This window comes from Crocodylus siamensis, chromosome 2 (genome assembly GCF_052110815.1).
Source record: "Crocodylus siamensis isolate JL-2025a chromosome 2, ASM5211081v1, whole genome shotgun sequence".
NCBI lineage: Eukaryota > Metazoa > Chordata > Crocodylia > Crocodylidae > Crocodylus > Crocodylus siamensis.
In genome coordinates, this window is record NC_143396.1 from 68,177,999 (window position 1) to 68,192,503 (window position 14,505).

The following is a 14,505-nucleotide window of genomic DNA, read 5'->3' on the forward strand; positions in this document are numbered from 1 at the left end:
ACCAACCATTCTAGTTTTCTTCAGCTGCTTACACATAAATTATACTTGTCATTTCTCCTAAATACATGGCTTCCCACTAAAGAACAGATTGAAGCAACTATTGGGAAAATAACACGGTGTCCTTATATAGGCAGATTTGTTGATAAGATGCACATTGTTTCCTTCAGATTTAGACAGAAATGGTCAGGAGACATTTTTAAAACACCAGAAACCAAACCTGGCTAAATAAACATGTTCATCGGGACAGGGATAGTAAAGTAAGAATGTAACTGACAGCCACAAGCTTTGGCTCAACCTTCCAGTACAGATGGGGGGGGGACGGGACTGGAAACGTTCTCAGCTATGCATAATAAATACCTTCATTTTCTCTCTCGCTCTCTCTTTTTCCCTTTTAAAGGAATCTGCCTACTCAACCTAAATTGCGGTTTAGAGGGGAAACGTGCCTTCTTGATAAAATGGTACTGGACATCATAATAATAAAATGTTATATCTGATTGTCACAATAACCAAGTAGTACAACAACAAAAGGTTTCCAGGATCTCCCCCCCCCACACCCTATCACTCCCCCAAACAACAGCATTTGCTCAAGTATTCTGCCCTGTGTGTATCAAATGTCTGAATTACAAGGCAGTTAAGATGCATTTTGGCTGAAATGCATTTCGAGAGGAACATAGTTCCATTTAGAAATACAGAGGCTTTCTTATTTACAGAGAAAGGGATTTGGCGACTAACCCTTTCCTGATTTTTGCCTTTTGTGATGCTGTTTTCCCATCGGGGCTGCGCTCGGCTCCCCTGCCTGGCGCACACACACTGGCACAGCGTCCATTCTTCCCATTCCAGCACTGCCTAAGCCATGACCAGCCAAATGGGCACACGTGCGTCCCTCCAGACATACATCTGCTCTCCATGTATGCCGCAAGGAGCCACGTTTTAGATTCCTTTCTGCAAACAGGCTCCAGAAAGCTGAACAGGGGCAGCAGGAGCATTGCAGAATTACAGGTGATGCCAGGGAGACCTGCCCATGGCATGGTTGAGATGCCTGGATTGACACCGCATGTCTGGCACATAAAGCCCAGGATGCAAAGGGCTGCTGTGCGAGGACCCCCACCCCGACCCGCGCCGAGGCAGAGCTGGCCATCCCTTCCTTGGCCTTTCTCTTCCCTGGACTTGGATTTTCAACACCATATTGAGAGGGCCCTGCTGGGCTTCTGGCTGAGGTACAAAATGGTGGATGCAGGCTGCCCCCCGCCCCATTATCCATCGCAGCCCGGGCTCCCCCCTGCCCCGAGCCGTGCGGCCGGCCCCGGCCACCAACCTGATGTCATGTAGCCGCGGGCCGCCTGCGAGAGGAAGGCGGGCGGGAAGTGTTTGTGCAGGCGGTAGTCCTTCTCGCTGCGGGACCTCATGCGGTCCGAGGCCCGGTCCGAGAAGTCGGAGCTAGGCCAGGCTCGCCGCAAGGTCGTACTCCGGGTCTTCTTCATGGTGCGGCGCGGGCAGCCGGCGGCCGGCAGCCTGCGCCCGGCGGGGCGGGGCGGGGCGGCGGCCCGGGGCCCTCAGCGCGCGCTCCGCCTCATCGCGGCGCGGCGCGGGGGGGACCCGCCGGCATGTCGCCGCTGCCGCCAGCCGCGCCGCTCCCCCCGCTCCGACTGTACGCGCGGCCCACAATGCATTACACTTCAGTTACAATCCGCCCGGCCAGATTATCGCTCCCGGCCCCGCGCGCGGGGAAGGCGCATTGTGCGCGGCGCGGCGGGGCGGGGCGGCGCCGGGCCCCAAACAATAGCGCGATGGAGCTGCTCTGGCCGCCGAGCCCGGCGCGGGGAAGGGGACGGGGACGGGGACGGAGCCCCGCGGGCTTCAGGGCTTGGGTCGGGGGCGCCTGGCCCGGACCAAGCTGCGCCCTATCCCTGCCCCGCGGCGGCCCCGGCAGGGCAGGGCATCCCGGCTCCGGGGGGCCGAAGAGCCGAGCAGGTGCTTTGTGACGTGCCCTCGGCCCCGCACCTGCAGCCCAGCTGCACCCCCCAGGACACACCGAGGCTCCCCCCAACGTGAAGTGCAAGAGGCCCTGTTAAACCTCCCAGCATTGCTGCTCTGGGCACACCTGAACCGGGAGGATGCTCAGGCTGCTTAACTTAGCAGGGAGTGAAGCAGGCTGCAAGGTCTTGCCCCTCTGACAGCCACAGGGGGTGCATGAGGGTGCACGTGCCCCCCTGACAGCTGACACCCACGCTGATGGCAGGGCTGGTGCCTCCCCAGATTCAGGAGGCACCAGTCCCTGATGTGGACAGCCCTGCTGTAGACCATGTGGCCCCTGGGCTCTGGGGTTCCCCATAGGTTAACCCAGGGGTAGGCAACCTCCAGCAAGTGCGCCAGACAGTGTGGCACGCAATGGCATTGTGCTTGACATACGCGCCTCAGGGTGGACAGCAGGGAAGTAGCTGGGGCTGTGCTGCCACAAGGATCAGGCCCCTTGCAGCTCCCCCACCACCTGCCAACATCTGACAAGTTGAGCTTGCAGGTGTTTTTGGCACTCTGCCCAAAACCACTGCCAGCTCTTGATTAACCTAAAGCTCTAGGATCCCTGTTGTGGGGTTGCTCCTCCCATCACTCTCTTGTTGCTGCTACTGCTCCTGGAGTTTCCAAGCTCCCATCCCTCCTCCCGCCTGCTGCCTGCCCTGCCCTGCCCTGCCCCAAGTGTGGTCAAGGCAGCAGGACCCAAGGGGACTGAGGGATCCTGCAGCTGGGAGACTCAGGGGACTGGAAGTGCTGGCACAGCAAAGCAGGAGGGCCCGCCCCATGGCACCATGGATGTTTCAAACTTGCATAATGCACAGCCTTTAGCCCCCAGCCACTCAGGAGTTCGACAGTCGTCCACGGTCTTTCAGGTGCCACCCTGTCCTGCCTCCTCCTTCTTTGAGACAAGCACAACTAACTGCTTCTCTCTACTATTAAAATTCACTACAAATGAAGGATTTTAAAAAGTCAACTCAAACTTATTACTTTAAGTTATTATTCATGTGCTTATTAATGCAGCTATACTTAATGTTCATGTTTACTAGAAATTAATCCTTTCTTGCTACAGTTATTTCACATTTTAAACAGTGGAAAACTGAAGAGCAAATCTGGACAAGCAACTGCACTAGTATCCAAATGCTGATAGGGTGCAGGCTGAAAGAACAGACAGAACTTCAAGAGCCAGTAAATCCTGAGATATATGGTAATACCCTTAAGTAACTCTGCCTCAGTTTCTTTTGCTGTGCAGTGGGGATAATAATATAACAGGATTTTATTTGTAATGCCCAGTCCTTGACACCAGTAGACACTAGTAAATATTTCATAGATTTCATAGACATCAGGGCTGGAAGGGACCTCGGGAGATCATCGAGTCCAGCCCCCTGCCCAAACGGCAGGAAGTCAGCTGGGGTCATAGGATCCCAGCAAGATAAGCTCCAATTTAATCTTGAAGGTGTTCAATGTAGGTGCTTGAACCACCTCTGATGGCAGGCTGTTCCAGACCTTGGGGGCTGGGACAGTAAAGAAATTCTTCCTTATGTCCAGCCTGAAACGGTCTTGCAGGAGTTTGTGACCGTTCGACCTCGTCATCCCATGGGGCGCTCTGGTGAACAAACGTTCCCCCAGATCCTGGTGGTCACCATATTGCATGACTAAAACCTCATAGATGGCTTTGAAAGTGAAGTATTTAGGGATTCTCTCTCATTACCACATCTCCCAGCAATTTATTGTAAAAAAATTAAAGAACCAAGTACTGTTTATTGTTCTATGCTGCTGCAAAGATGCAAATTTCCTTTGATACCTCTCCTTTGCGAATCAAACAACAACATGAAAGTCAAGGTCAACGAAGATATGGCCTAGAGCTCCATTTAAAAATAAAAGAGGGAGACAGTTTTTGGCACACAATTTACTAAACCAGTACTGCCCAACATTTCACAGAATCATAGGAAATTAGGGTTGCAAAGGCCCTCAGGAAGCATAGGTCATGTGTAGAGGGAGCATGTGCCCCGCTCTCCCCTCCCCCCCCTGAAATTAGCCTGTGCCAGCCCTGGGACTGGGGGGCACTGAGAGAAGTGCTGGCGGCATTTCTGGGTTTGCCAGCTTGGCCACTGGGAGAATCCCCCCCTGCCCCCCCCATTGGAGGTCAGCCACTGGTGCCCCCCCAGGATCAGGAGGCACTAAGTCACCCATGTCAAAAGGTCCTCTAGTACAATCCCCTACTTAAAGCAGGACCATCCCCAACTATATTATTTTATCCCAGTGGGCCAGATGGATGGCCCAGGGCTTGTCTACAGCCCAGACCCATGCACCAGCCCAGCTTTATGTGCCTACATGCAGCCACACATGTGGCATGATCTGCTGCACATAGCCACATTATCCAATCTGGGGAGCTCCCCACAGACCTCAAAATCTGGCAGCAGAGGAGTAGCAATTAATGCTTCCCCTGCTTTCCTGCTGCCGAATTCCCAGACCTGTGGGAAGCCCGGCAGGCTGGATGACAAAGCTGTGCAGGCTGAAAGTGGTCCATGGCCTGGGTCTGTTCAGTCTTTTCTTTCTAAAACTAAAAGCCACAATGAGATTTCTCCACAGAAATGTTAAACTTTATCAAGTTTAAGACAGTTTACAATAAAGCTAGTTTACATAGGCCAAGCATGACCTAAAAACTAACTCACTTTTCCTGATGTAAAACTAGTCAGGTTATAGCCAGAAGCCTAGGCTATAATCCCCCACCCCCACCCTAAATGTTACCCTGCAGCAGCATTAGGAAAAAAGTGCTTTTGTATAGGCCAGAACTATGTACAAGATAAACTCAGCCTTTTTCATAAACTAGACAGATCCAAATCTGTTTCATTCAGACATGAAAAAAAGAAATAGGTGATGGGGGAGAGGGGAGAAAATGAGGTCAAGAAATAAGGATGGAAAAAAAGGAGAAAATACAGGTGAACAAATGGAGCTGCCGAAGTAATGATTCTGACACTGACTTCCCACTTAATTATTGCTTAACCAAAAATTGTTTGACTCAAATTTTAGAGCTAGTTGAACAAACAATGAATTATCTCTCACAAAAATTGAGAATACAAGGAAGAGCTAGTTTAAATTTAAAAAAAACACGATGGGCAGAAAGTATGTGCTCCAATTCTTCTGCAACACTCTAGAAAAGTATACTGACAGTAACTCTTATTTTATTGTGCACAGAAAGCTTTCAGGTAGTCTTAACTAACATAAAAATCTGACAATGTAGTTAATTGATTAGTATATTGTACAATAGTTGCAGGATATTTTCATGATAATATAAGATCACTACTTCTCAGGACGATATATTTTCAGCAGTATTACTTTGGGGTGAGATGATGACAAAGGCTGCTATTTTATCCGCAGAGTTATGAGCAAACAGTGTATTTCCCAGGAAATATTTCAGTCATATTTCTTTTAAAAGCAAAAAAAAAAGGAAGAAGAAAAAGAAAAAGAAAATAAACCATTAGCAATCCCCATCTACCAGACTCCTCTCCCTCCTCTCAAAAGTTTTAAATGGTTATTTAAAGCAGGGTTGAGGAGCCATCCCTCTGCTACAATACACTATTAACATGGCCAATTAATGGCGTTCTCCCACCTTGTATTCAGTACCTCACAGCATCTCTCTAAGCACATATTGAAAAAGTTTTTTTCACATGATATCTCAAAGAGCTCCTCCATTTGAAGAGACAAATTCATAGCAAATTTCATTCTGTTTTTGTACTGTTTGAAGCTAAGGACCGTTAATCAAATACATAATAGAACACCAGGTTTAAGTTTTGGATATTTTATTTGGAAAAACAGCTAGAATATTGTGAATAACTGATACCTTAAATTCAGTGGTCAAACTGAAAAAATAGCTTACAAATTTGTTTCATGTCAACCTGAAATGAAAATCTGGGGTTATTTTGGTTTGTGGGGGAAGGGGAATTATTAATGAATCAAAATTAAACATTTTGTTTTCAAGTATTTAAACTAGTATTTTAAATGAAAGCCCAGAAAACAAAGAGCTCCATTCACAAGGAGACTAAGCTGAGAAAAAGGAGCTTGGAGGTGAGAGTCATTCTCTAGTACCGGGTCACTAGGGCACTCACCATGGAGGCAGATAACCCAAATTCAAAAACCCTTTCTCCTGGATTCAGAGGAGAACCTCAGCCCTCCCCACTCAGCTGCATAAAGGCTACACATGCTGGAGGGAGCAAAGGGGCCTTTTCTTTTGTAAGGAAACATACAATGGGAATGAGATGTTGCTGGCTGTAGTAGATATAGAGAAGTGGTCCATTTCCTAAGCACAAATCTAGACTCTTTAATTATGCTTTTTTTCTTTTTAAAGGAAAAATTTGACTCAAAGTTTCAGGTACAGTTTTTGTTTTCATTGGCCAGTGGTGAAGGCTGTATATTAGCTCAGGGTCATTAAAGGGAGCAGGAACACAAACATACAGATCTCAGAAAATATAGAGAGTTGAATCAAAGATAAGATACAGCCCTAGTATCCATTCTGCAAGGGGAGCTGAACATGTCTGACTTTGTTGGGAGCTGAAGTAACTAAGGAACTCAAAATCTTCATGTAAAAGCAGAGGAAATCCTTGAGAGTTAGCTATGTTAGTTTTCTTTTTCCTTTCATTAAAAAAGATGACCAAACTAAAATTTCCAAGAGTTTCTACTGCATTTGATCTTTATAAACATTAACCATCCTTGAGTAAGTATTACTATCTCTATTTTACAGACGGGGACAGCGAAAGAGAATGAAAAGTTACCAGTTTGACAAAATCAGCGTGAAAGCTGGGGTTAGAATTCAGAAGTCCTGATGTCCAGTTCCAAGATCATGCCTTTCCTTGATTTGAAGACCCTGTAACTGCAATCATAAAAAGGAGGTGTTTCAAGTGTCAGGCAGATGAAAAATCTGAAGCCATAACCCTTTATTATTTTTCTTAAGTTGACAAAGAAGCTTACAAATAAGCAACTGATACATCTCTAAATAGCAGGGCAGGTTGGTGCTGCCATTTATACATGTAAAAAAGTTCATAGGTGAATTGAACTCAAATTATTAATGACAAGAGAATATAAATTGAAAAGGGTCCATCCTAAAACTGAAACCAAAATGGGATATAATTGAACCGGTATGAAGGGAAATTACCCTCACATGTTAGGGAAAACTGAATTTCAGTCTTAAAGTGTTTCTAGATCCGTGTGGTCAAGGTGGTATTTCTCCCTTGCTACCCTACTTATTGCACATATTCAACCAGCTGTCTTTCAAGGAGGAAATTAAAATGGCTTTCCTTTATTACCACTGGCTGACTTGCTGCTTGACAAGCCTCCAACACAATCACAGGAATCAACTTTGGTGGTATGCTCACAAAAAATGCTGAAATTTCAGCTGGCATATAATGAGGTTCCTTTCAGAGCCCCAGGCTGCAGAAACAAGCAAGAGAGAAAAAGTGTGTACTCATGTTGCAGAGGAGTAAGAAAGTCTCCATCCAAATAAGAACTGCAGACACTACCAGCCAGCAAAGAGGAAAAAGTTGACCAGAGAGCCTAAAAACAAAAATGCTTTCAATGCCAGGATCAGTACTACCCCTGTCATTTTTATAAAAGTAGGGGTTTCCAGCCAAGCTGTGAACTGGAGCTATTATCCTAGAGGTACCATGCAACTACAGGGGAAGAACTACACCTGTTGCTGCTGCTGCCTCAATTTTGGACTGTGGTGAAAAAGAAAGAGAAGCTAGTGTCAGGATCACAGAGCTCTTGGACAATGAGCCTGGGCTATAGACATATAGCTGGGACCAGTGAAACATTAGCCAGGTAAGATGGTTTTGTGCCTGTGCCTGGGGTAAATATAAGATTGGCTGCCCTGTGGAACTGTCTACTGAGACAAAAAATACAGGTATTCAGGGCTGCACCTGGCAGCAGGCACTCTAGCTGGCAACTTTCAGGCCTGTGGCAGCTGTTCCACATCCATCTACATATCCTGCCCAGTCTGACTTCAGTCCTGTTCCTGTTTGCTATCACCATATCCAGCCTTACTCCCTGGCCTTCTGTCCTGGCTGCTGACTCTCAGCATCATGGTTCTGCTCCTTGGCTCCTGATCTCCAATTCATATCTTGGTTGCAGACCCTGGTCCCTAACCATTGAGCAAAAACACTCACACCAGTGGCCCTGCAGGTTGGCTCCATAGAATACAGACTCTCCAGTCAGCACAAAGGCTGTGGGATATTTCCTGGGCTGTGTTCCTCAGTCACCTCTTTAGGCCATTACTTTTCCCAGATCACAGCAATAAAACAAGCACCAGCAGGGAGCTGTGCCTCAAGCAGCTGAGAAAGGACTGAGAAAAAGATGAGAGTGATAAATGCAAGATAAAATGAAGAAACATGAGAAAAAGCCATATAGGCACCTGAAAAGCAGAAAAAAGAAATAGGAAGGTAGAGGGTGTATTTTAGAAGCAGAAGTAGTGAAAAAATAAAATTAAAAACTGGGGAGAAAAATTAACAGAACAACATTACAGGTGTCTGCAGTGGTACAATCCGACTAGATCTCCAGTTATACTACATACAGCAGAGGTGAACAAAACACAGCCCATGGGCTGAACCTGGCCTACCAAAGGATTTTGTCTGGCCCATGGGGGGTCCCCTTAGCTCCACCCAGCCCAGGTGTTGGGGATAACCCGGGCTGTGCTGCACACAGGCAATCCTACTGTCCCCGGGCATGCAGCAGGGCTAGAACAGCACAGCAATTTGATGTGCTTCCCAGCAATGGCAGCTCCTTTCACCACCATACCCAATCCTGCTGTGTAAGCATGCTTCAGTCCCAACCACTCTGCACCCATTGCTAAGGGCAGGAGCCATGCTAACAGGGTGCATGGTCAGGCAGATGGGACGGGACCACAGACAGGCAGGGAGTGGTGTCTGGGAGCAGGATGGACAGGTGGGGCCAGGATCACAGGGCAGGATCATGGGGGTGGTGACAGTACAGGGCTGGAGCAGAGCTGGGATCTATTGCCCACACGTCCCTGCCATGAACGCTGGTTCTGTGGGCAGGGGCATGCAGTGAGTGGGTCATGGCTCTGCCCTGGGTCTTGGCCCCATGCTGTCACCAACCTGCAATCCTGGCCCCGGCTCCACTTGCCCATCCCTCTCCTAGATGCTGCTTCCTGCCCACTTACAGCCCCATCCCATCTGCCTGACCATACACCCTACCTACATCGGTCTTGGCCTATCTCCAAGGAGACCCCAGAATCATGTGGCAGTGACAGCACAGGGTTGGAGCCTGGGGCAGAGCCTGGGGCAGTCTGCCCTGCCCTCAGAACTGGTGCCCACTGCAGGGACATGTGCAGGGAGCAGATTGTGGCTCTGTCCAGGACCCTGGCCATATGCTTTCATGGCCCTGCAATCCCAGCCCTGCCCACCCACCCACCCACCCATCCTGCTCCTGGATGCCTCTCCACACTTGCCCATCCCAGGCCCTGTGTTGAATGGAGCCACTTAAGGAGTTTTGGTAAGCTCTTGTGGGAAGGGGGAGGGGGGCAGGAGCAGGGGCAGGGGCAGGAGGAGTGCTGACCTGGCCCACAGCAGCTCACCAGGGCTAAGTACCAGCAGTCATCAAGGCTGAATCGATTCAGTCTTTGTAGGTTAGTCTAAGCTGTGCAGATTGAACGGATACGCAAGTGAACAGACATTCACTTTTGATTCTGGAAACGCAGCCACATGCCTGCAGTGGCCCAGGCCAGCAGCTGCGGGGGGTGCTACAGCATGCCTCCCTACTCCATTGGAGCAGACAGCTTGGGCCAAAGCTAGCCCATCAACCCTGCAAGGGAAGAGGTGGGTGCAGGAGAGGTGCAAAGTATCCTGGGATGCTAGGGTACTGTGAGTTAAACTGAATCTGGAGGGGATCTGGGACAGAAGTTCAATAAACTTATTTAACATAAATCGGTTAAGTCTGACACTAAATCCATCCAGGTTTATCTTAAACCAGTTTCAGCCATTTTGAAAGCAGTTTATATGCACTGAACTTCTATTGCATTAGACATTTTAACTGGTTTCCAATCACTTATCCGGTTTATGTGTATTTTCTGTCCCTAGCCCAAAACTCCCTAAGTGGCCCTTGAGCCCAAATAATTGCCCACACCTGACATACAGCCTTCCCACAAAAGTTAGGTAAACAAAGATTTGAATGGTTAATCTAAATAAATCCATGAAGAAAAAGGTCTAATAAAAAGTGGGAAAATCCCACACAAACTATTCACCATCACCCCACACACACACACACACACACACACACACACACATCCAAAAGCAGAGTTGCATTTTTAAATGTACAAATAATGTCAAATAAAGTTAGAACTGTACACAACTAAGATCCCCTTCTAAAGAAGACAGCTTTATGCAATCCTTTATTGCTTAGTTTGTTAACAGACTTCAATTGTTCAATATTTTAGGAAGCAATTTTGTGTTTCTCCTTCACTACTTCACTCAGATACACATTGTAACATATCTTCTTCCAGAACACAGAGACTTCAGTCACTAATGCTATTCATTTGTCACTTTCCACTAGTACTCATTGTCATTCAAATATGCAAGAGAAACCAAGCATTTGACTGCCCAAGCTTGTAACCCCAGGTTACAAAAAGGGAAGCTTCTGGTGATGGATTTATCAGCTACAAGAGAGTTAGACATTTGCTCAAAATATCCTCTCTTGTTGGACAAAGCATTTGAAAAATACATTTAAAAAAAAAAGGAAAAGAATCATTCAGAGGTTGAAGGTGTTAGAGAGAAAGGAGGGGAAAATACTTTTAAAGGTAAGAGGGGAAAATATTTCAAGCTTATCACAAGGCAAGTTTACAGCCTACCTCCAGAATAATATCAGGTTATGTTATACTATGGGAGTAATCCTAGCTTAATTACTGCACCATTTAAACTAGTTTCAGATCATATTTCTCTCCCTGTTATGTTTTGGAAAAGTGTGATGACAGGAATGCAGTGCTGCTGCACACATGCTGTATTTCATTGATTAATTTTTCTATGTGTTAGCTTATACAGTGCAGTATTTATTTTAACTTGCACAGCTTTTAGGTAAATCCTGCCTCCCCTAAAGCCTCTTTAAAGGAAGAAAGGCCCTCCTGTATGCATTCTGATTGCCATTATGGCTCCCCTGTACAGAAGACAATTGATAAGGGAGTTTTTATTTGGGCACCCCAAACTACTCAGAATGAAACTCTGTACCAATGGGAACTATTTACAGGTTATAGTTTCCTTTGATACATACTCCTAGCTCCCATTACCTCTGAGCTCATGGGGGGAAAAGTTAGAGATAGGATCATGTGCTAATCAGGTAAACTGAACAGGAAAAAAACCTGAAAGCTGCACAGACCTTTAAACAGCTAAGCATTTAATTATACTTCCCATATATAAAAAAATTAAAACCTGGCAGTTTTGATTCTGCCTTTGATAACTGTTCAATTCATTCACAGTCTGCTCACACAAAGGAAACAGTAGTTAAGGATGTGCCAAAAATGCTAACCCTCAAGCTTCTTGTTTTCCACTGGTGTCAAATATCTTTGGTACATGGATATTTCAGTAACAAATTGATATACAGGGGCCAGCTGTGCTACAAGTTAGACAGATAAACCATGTCCAGACAAGCGTGGCCATACAGTATGTGGCACCACAGACATGTCTGCAGTGCAACCACTGCAATGTACTGCATACTCAGTTATTCTCCACACTGCAAGAGAGCAGTGTGGAGGGTTTTTAAAAAAACCCGCAGGAAAAAAAAGGTGGAGTAGTATATACGGCGGCAGTATGCGCTGCCCAAAGCCAGAGCTTGGCCGGCCAGAGCCAAACTCCACTGCCAGCCAGGCTCTGCACAGCAGGATCATTGGTGCTGCAGCTTTGGGAGGCCCTCAGACCCCCAGATAAGGCTGCTGGGGCCAGCCCACTGCCCAACCTGGGGTAACCTGGCATGCGCCAGAGCACACAAGGCATAGGCATTACCTGGGGACAACTAGCAGTAGCACGAGGTGCACCGCCGCTAGCTGTCCCTGGGGAACCAAACATCCACACATGTCTGGACACAGCCATACAGTCCAACCTTCTGATATAAGAGGCTTAAAAACAAAACTAACATCTAATGTATGCCAGTTAGTGGGAAAAGCCATTACTTGTAATCTCTGTTTCTCCAAGACTATAACACACATCTCTTTGCCTTTTCCCATTCCTCCATGAAGAAATGCATCAGCACCATCTTTTGTTCTGTGTGTACCAAAGTGAAACAGTGACATCTTCCCTAGCCTTTTATTAGGGTTCCTTGGTTCTACAGTAATACAGACTACAAAAAGATTTAGTGCTTGCACATCCTTTTAAACAAGAACATATTTTGAAATAAAATAGAAGCACTTAGTTATGCTGTTGTATGCAAGCAACTGCCATATTTTACAGCAGTAACTATTCATTGGTACACTTAGTTTTATATTTCTAACTCCAGTATACTGAAGAAATTACCACCGATTGCACATATATAACTCTGAACAAAACACCAGACACTTCTGAAAATGAGCCACTAAACATGCTCAATGGACATTGTAAAATTCAACCAGAACAGCATGGGAGCTAAATCCTGACAGCTGCTAGCACCCCATGGAGCATTTGTTAAATCACCAAGTCATAAACTCATCCCTTCCTCCAATACTTCTTGATTATATATACACAATGTAGGGAACATGTCTGGACTTATTCTACATGTCATGTAGGATATCTTACAAATCTTTAAGAGGATGGGAAAGCCTCAATGCATAAAATGAAGTCTACCCATCCTTTCTAAGCATACTCTATTCAAGAATATTCTGTGTGTACTTGAGGAACTTCTTCTAATCAAAATAGTGCAAAAGTACTTCTGTGTAACACTTGGCTCCCACGTAAGAAGTTTGGGAAAAGGAACCAGTGCAAGTGAGCAGAGGCTATATCACACAAAAAAGACTGCATCTTCTTATCAGATCACGGTGGGTATGCTAGTTTCTGAATGTTTTGTTACTGTCTCAGAGATTTGTACACTTGTTACCTCCTCATCGCAACACAGAAACTTCCAAAAAATATTACAGTGGAGAGGAATTATGAATAGGACAGCAGAAAGGTTCCTCACCACAGACCTGATCTAGCACCATTTTGAAAAAAAAAACATAGTAGACTTGATACAAATGGTTTTTGGATCAAGAATCAATGCCCCACTGGAATTTATGAGGAGGGAAGAGAAGGACACGGGCTGGTCATCATACAAACTCTAGTCCCTAGTGTTTCAGCTTTACTTTTGAAGCACTTACATTACTACCCACACATCCAGAGTCTATTCCCTGTGGCAACTGCCCAGTTGGGATTGTGGGTTGTGATAGTACGATTCTTGCTTTTACAACTCAGCACATTTTCCTGAACACTTCTCCTCATTGCCTATGTTCTGCATTCAAGCAGAGGAACAAGGGAGGGATTTTACCAAAGCTTAGATGGGTTTCCTTCAAGGACTATATGTTCAATGTTCATCATCTTGAGACTATACATGCAATTAAAAAGTGAACTTTCAACTTTACTAACTGGTAGCCTGCATCATAATGCACTTTGTAAAAGGTAGCAGAAATGGAGGGGATCTGGAATATATATAACATACAGCTTTGTATATTACTTGTATAGTGTCTTTTGAATGTAAGAGAGGATTATTACGCCAGTATTCAGTATGCCAGTTATCTTCTAGCACTTCTGAAGATTGCTGTGGGATCTTTAAGTTCTCCCTGGAAGGGCCCCACACAGACTACCTCACCTGAAGCATGATACTTCCAATAGAGCAGCACTGAAATATCACACTGGCTATGTGAACAAACGCAAGTGTGAATATTTCAACCTACAACTTTCTCACCTAAGTCAAGAATGTGAACAATTGAAGCATGCCAGCACTACAATATGACAGTCTATTATTATGTTGTAGTATCACTGCAATATCTAAAGGTGAAGTTGTGAAACTAAAATACCTTCAAGACAGAAAATTAAAAGGCATTCTTGTTCTGAAAAATAAAATCTTCACTGTAAAAGATTTGCTTCATCAATTGTGTACCAAAATATGTGAACAGGAATGGAAAAGGATACAATTTCTTTTTAAAATATTGATGATATTACAGTGTATTGGTGTGAAATGCAAAAAAACCCTGCCTGTACTTAATATTCCAAGAAATCTAAAGTTTATTTATATGAACACCACATATTATGTGATTTAAAAAAAAAGGAATTCTCACATTTCTTAACATTAAAAAAATCTTACTCAAAATTGAGATTTTTGATTATGAAAAACAGAGAAGCTTGGGCTTCTAAAAGTTTCATTAAAAACTGATCACTTTTGAGCTGATATCAATACCTTTGCAATCAGTTGGGGTAAATCCTGTTAGTCATGCTGCTCATCTCAGGAACTCTTGAAGAAATGTCAAGCTCAGCTATGTAAATTTTAAAAGTT

At 45.4% G+C, this 14,505-nt stretch overlaps 1 protein-coding gene across 5 annotated transcripts in view; it reads right to left on the reverse strand.

The window, feature by feature from the left end:
* Positions 1-14,505, reverse strand: part of STOX2 (storkhead box 2) — a 262,892-nt gene that overhangs the window by 100,271 nt on the left and 148,116 nt on the right. For 3 of the 5 annotated variants that reach the window (XM_090036121.1, XM_090036120.1, XM_090036119.1), the window contains exon 1: positions 1,316-1,455. The exons of 1 other annotated variant lie outside the window; for it this stretch is intronic. Coding sequence is in view for 1 of the 4 variants with exons in the window: in XM_090036117.1 (XP_089892243.1) it covers positions 1,316-1,481 (166 nt within the window). In the remaining 3 variants the exon portion in view is untranslated. Of the gene's footprint in view, positions 1-1,315; positions 1,779-14,505 lie in introns of those variants that run through there. One more of the 5 variants, XM_090036117.1, reaches the window with a different exon arrangement.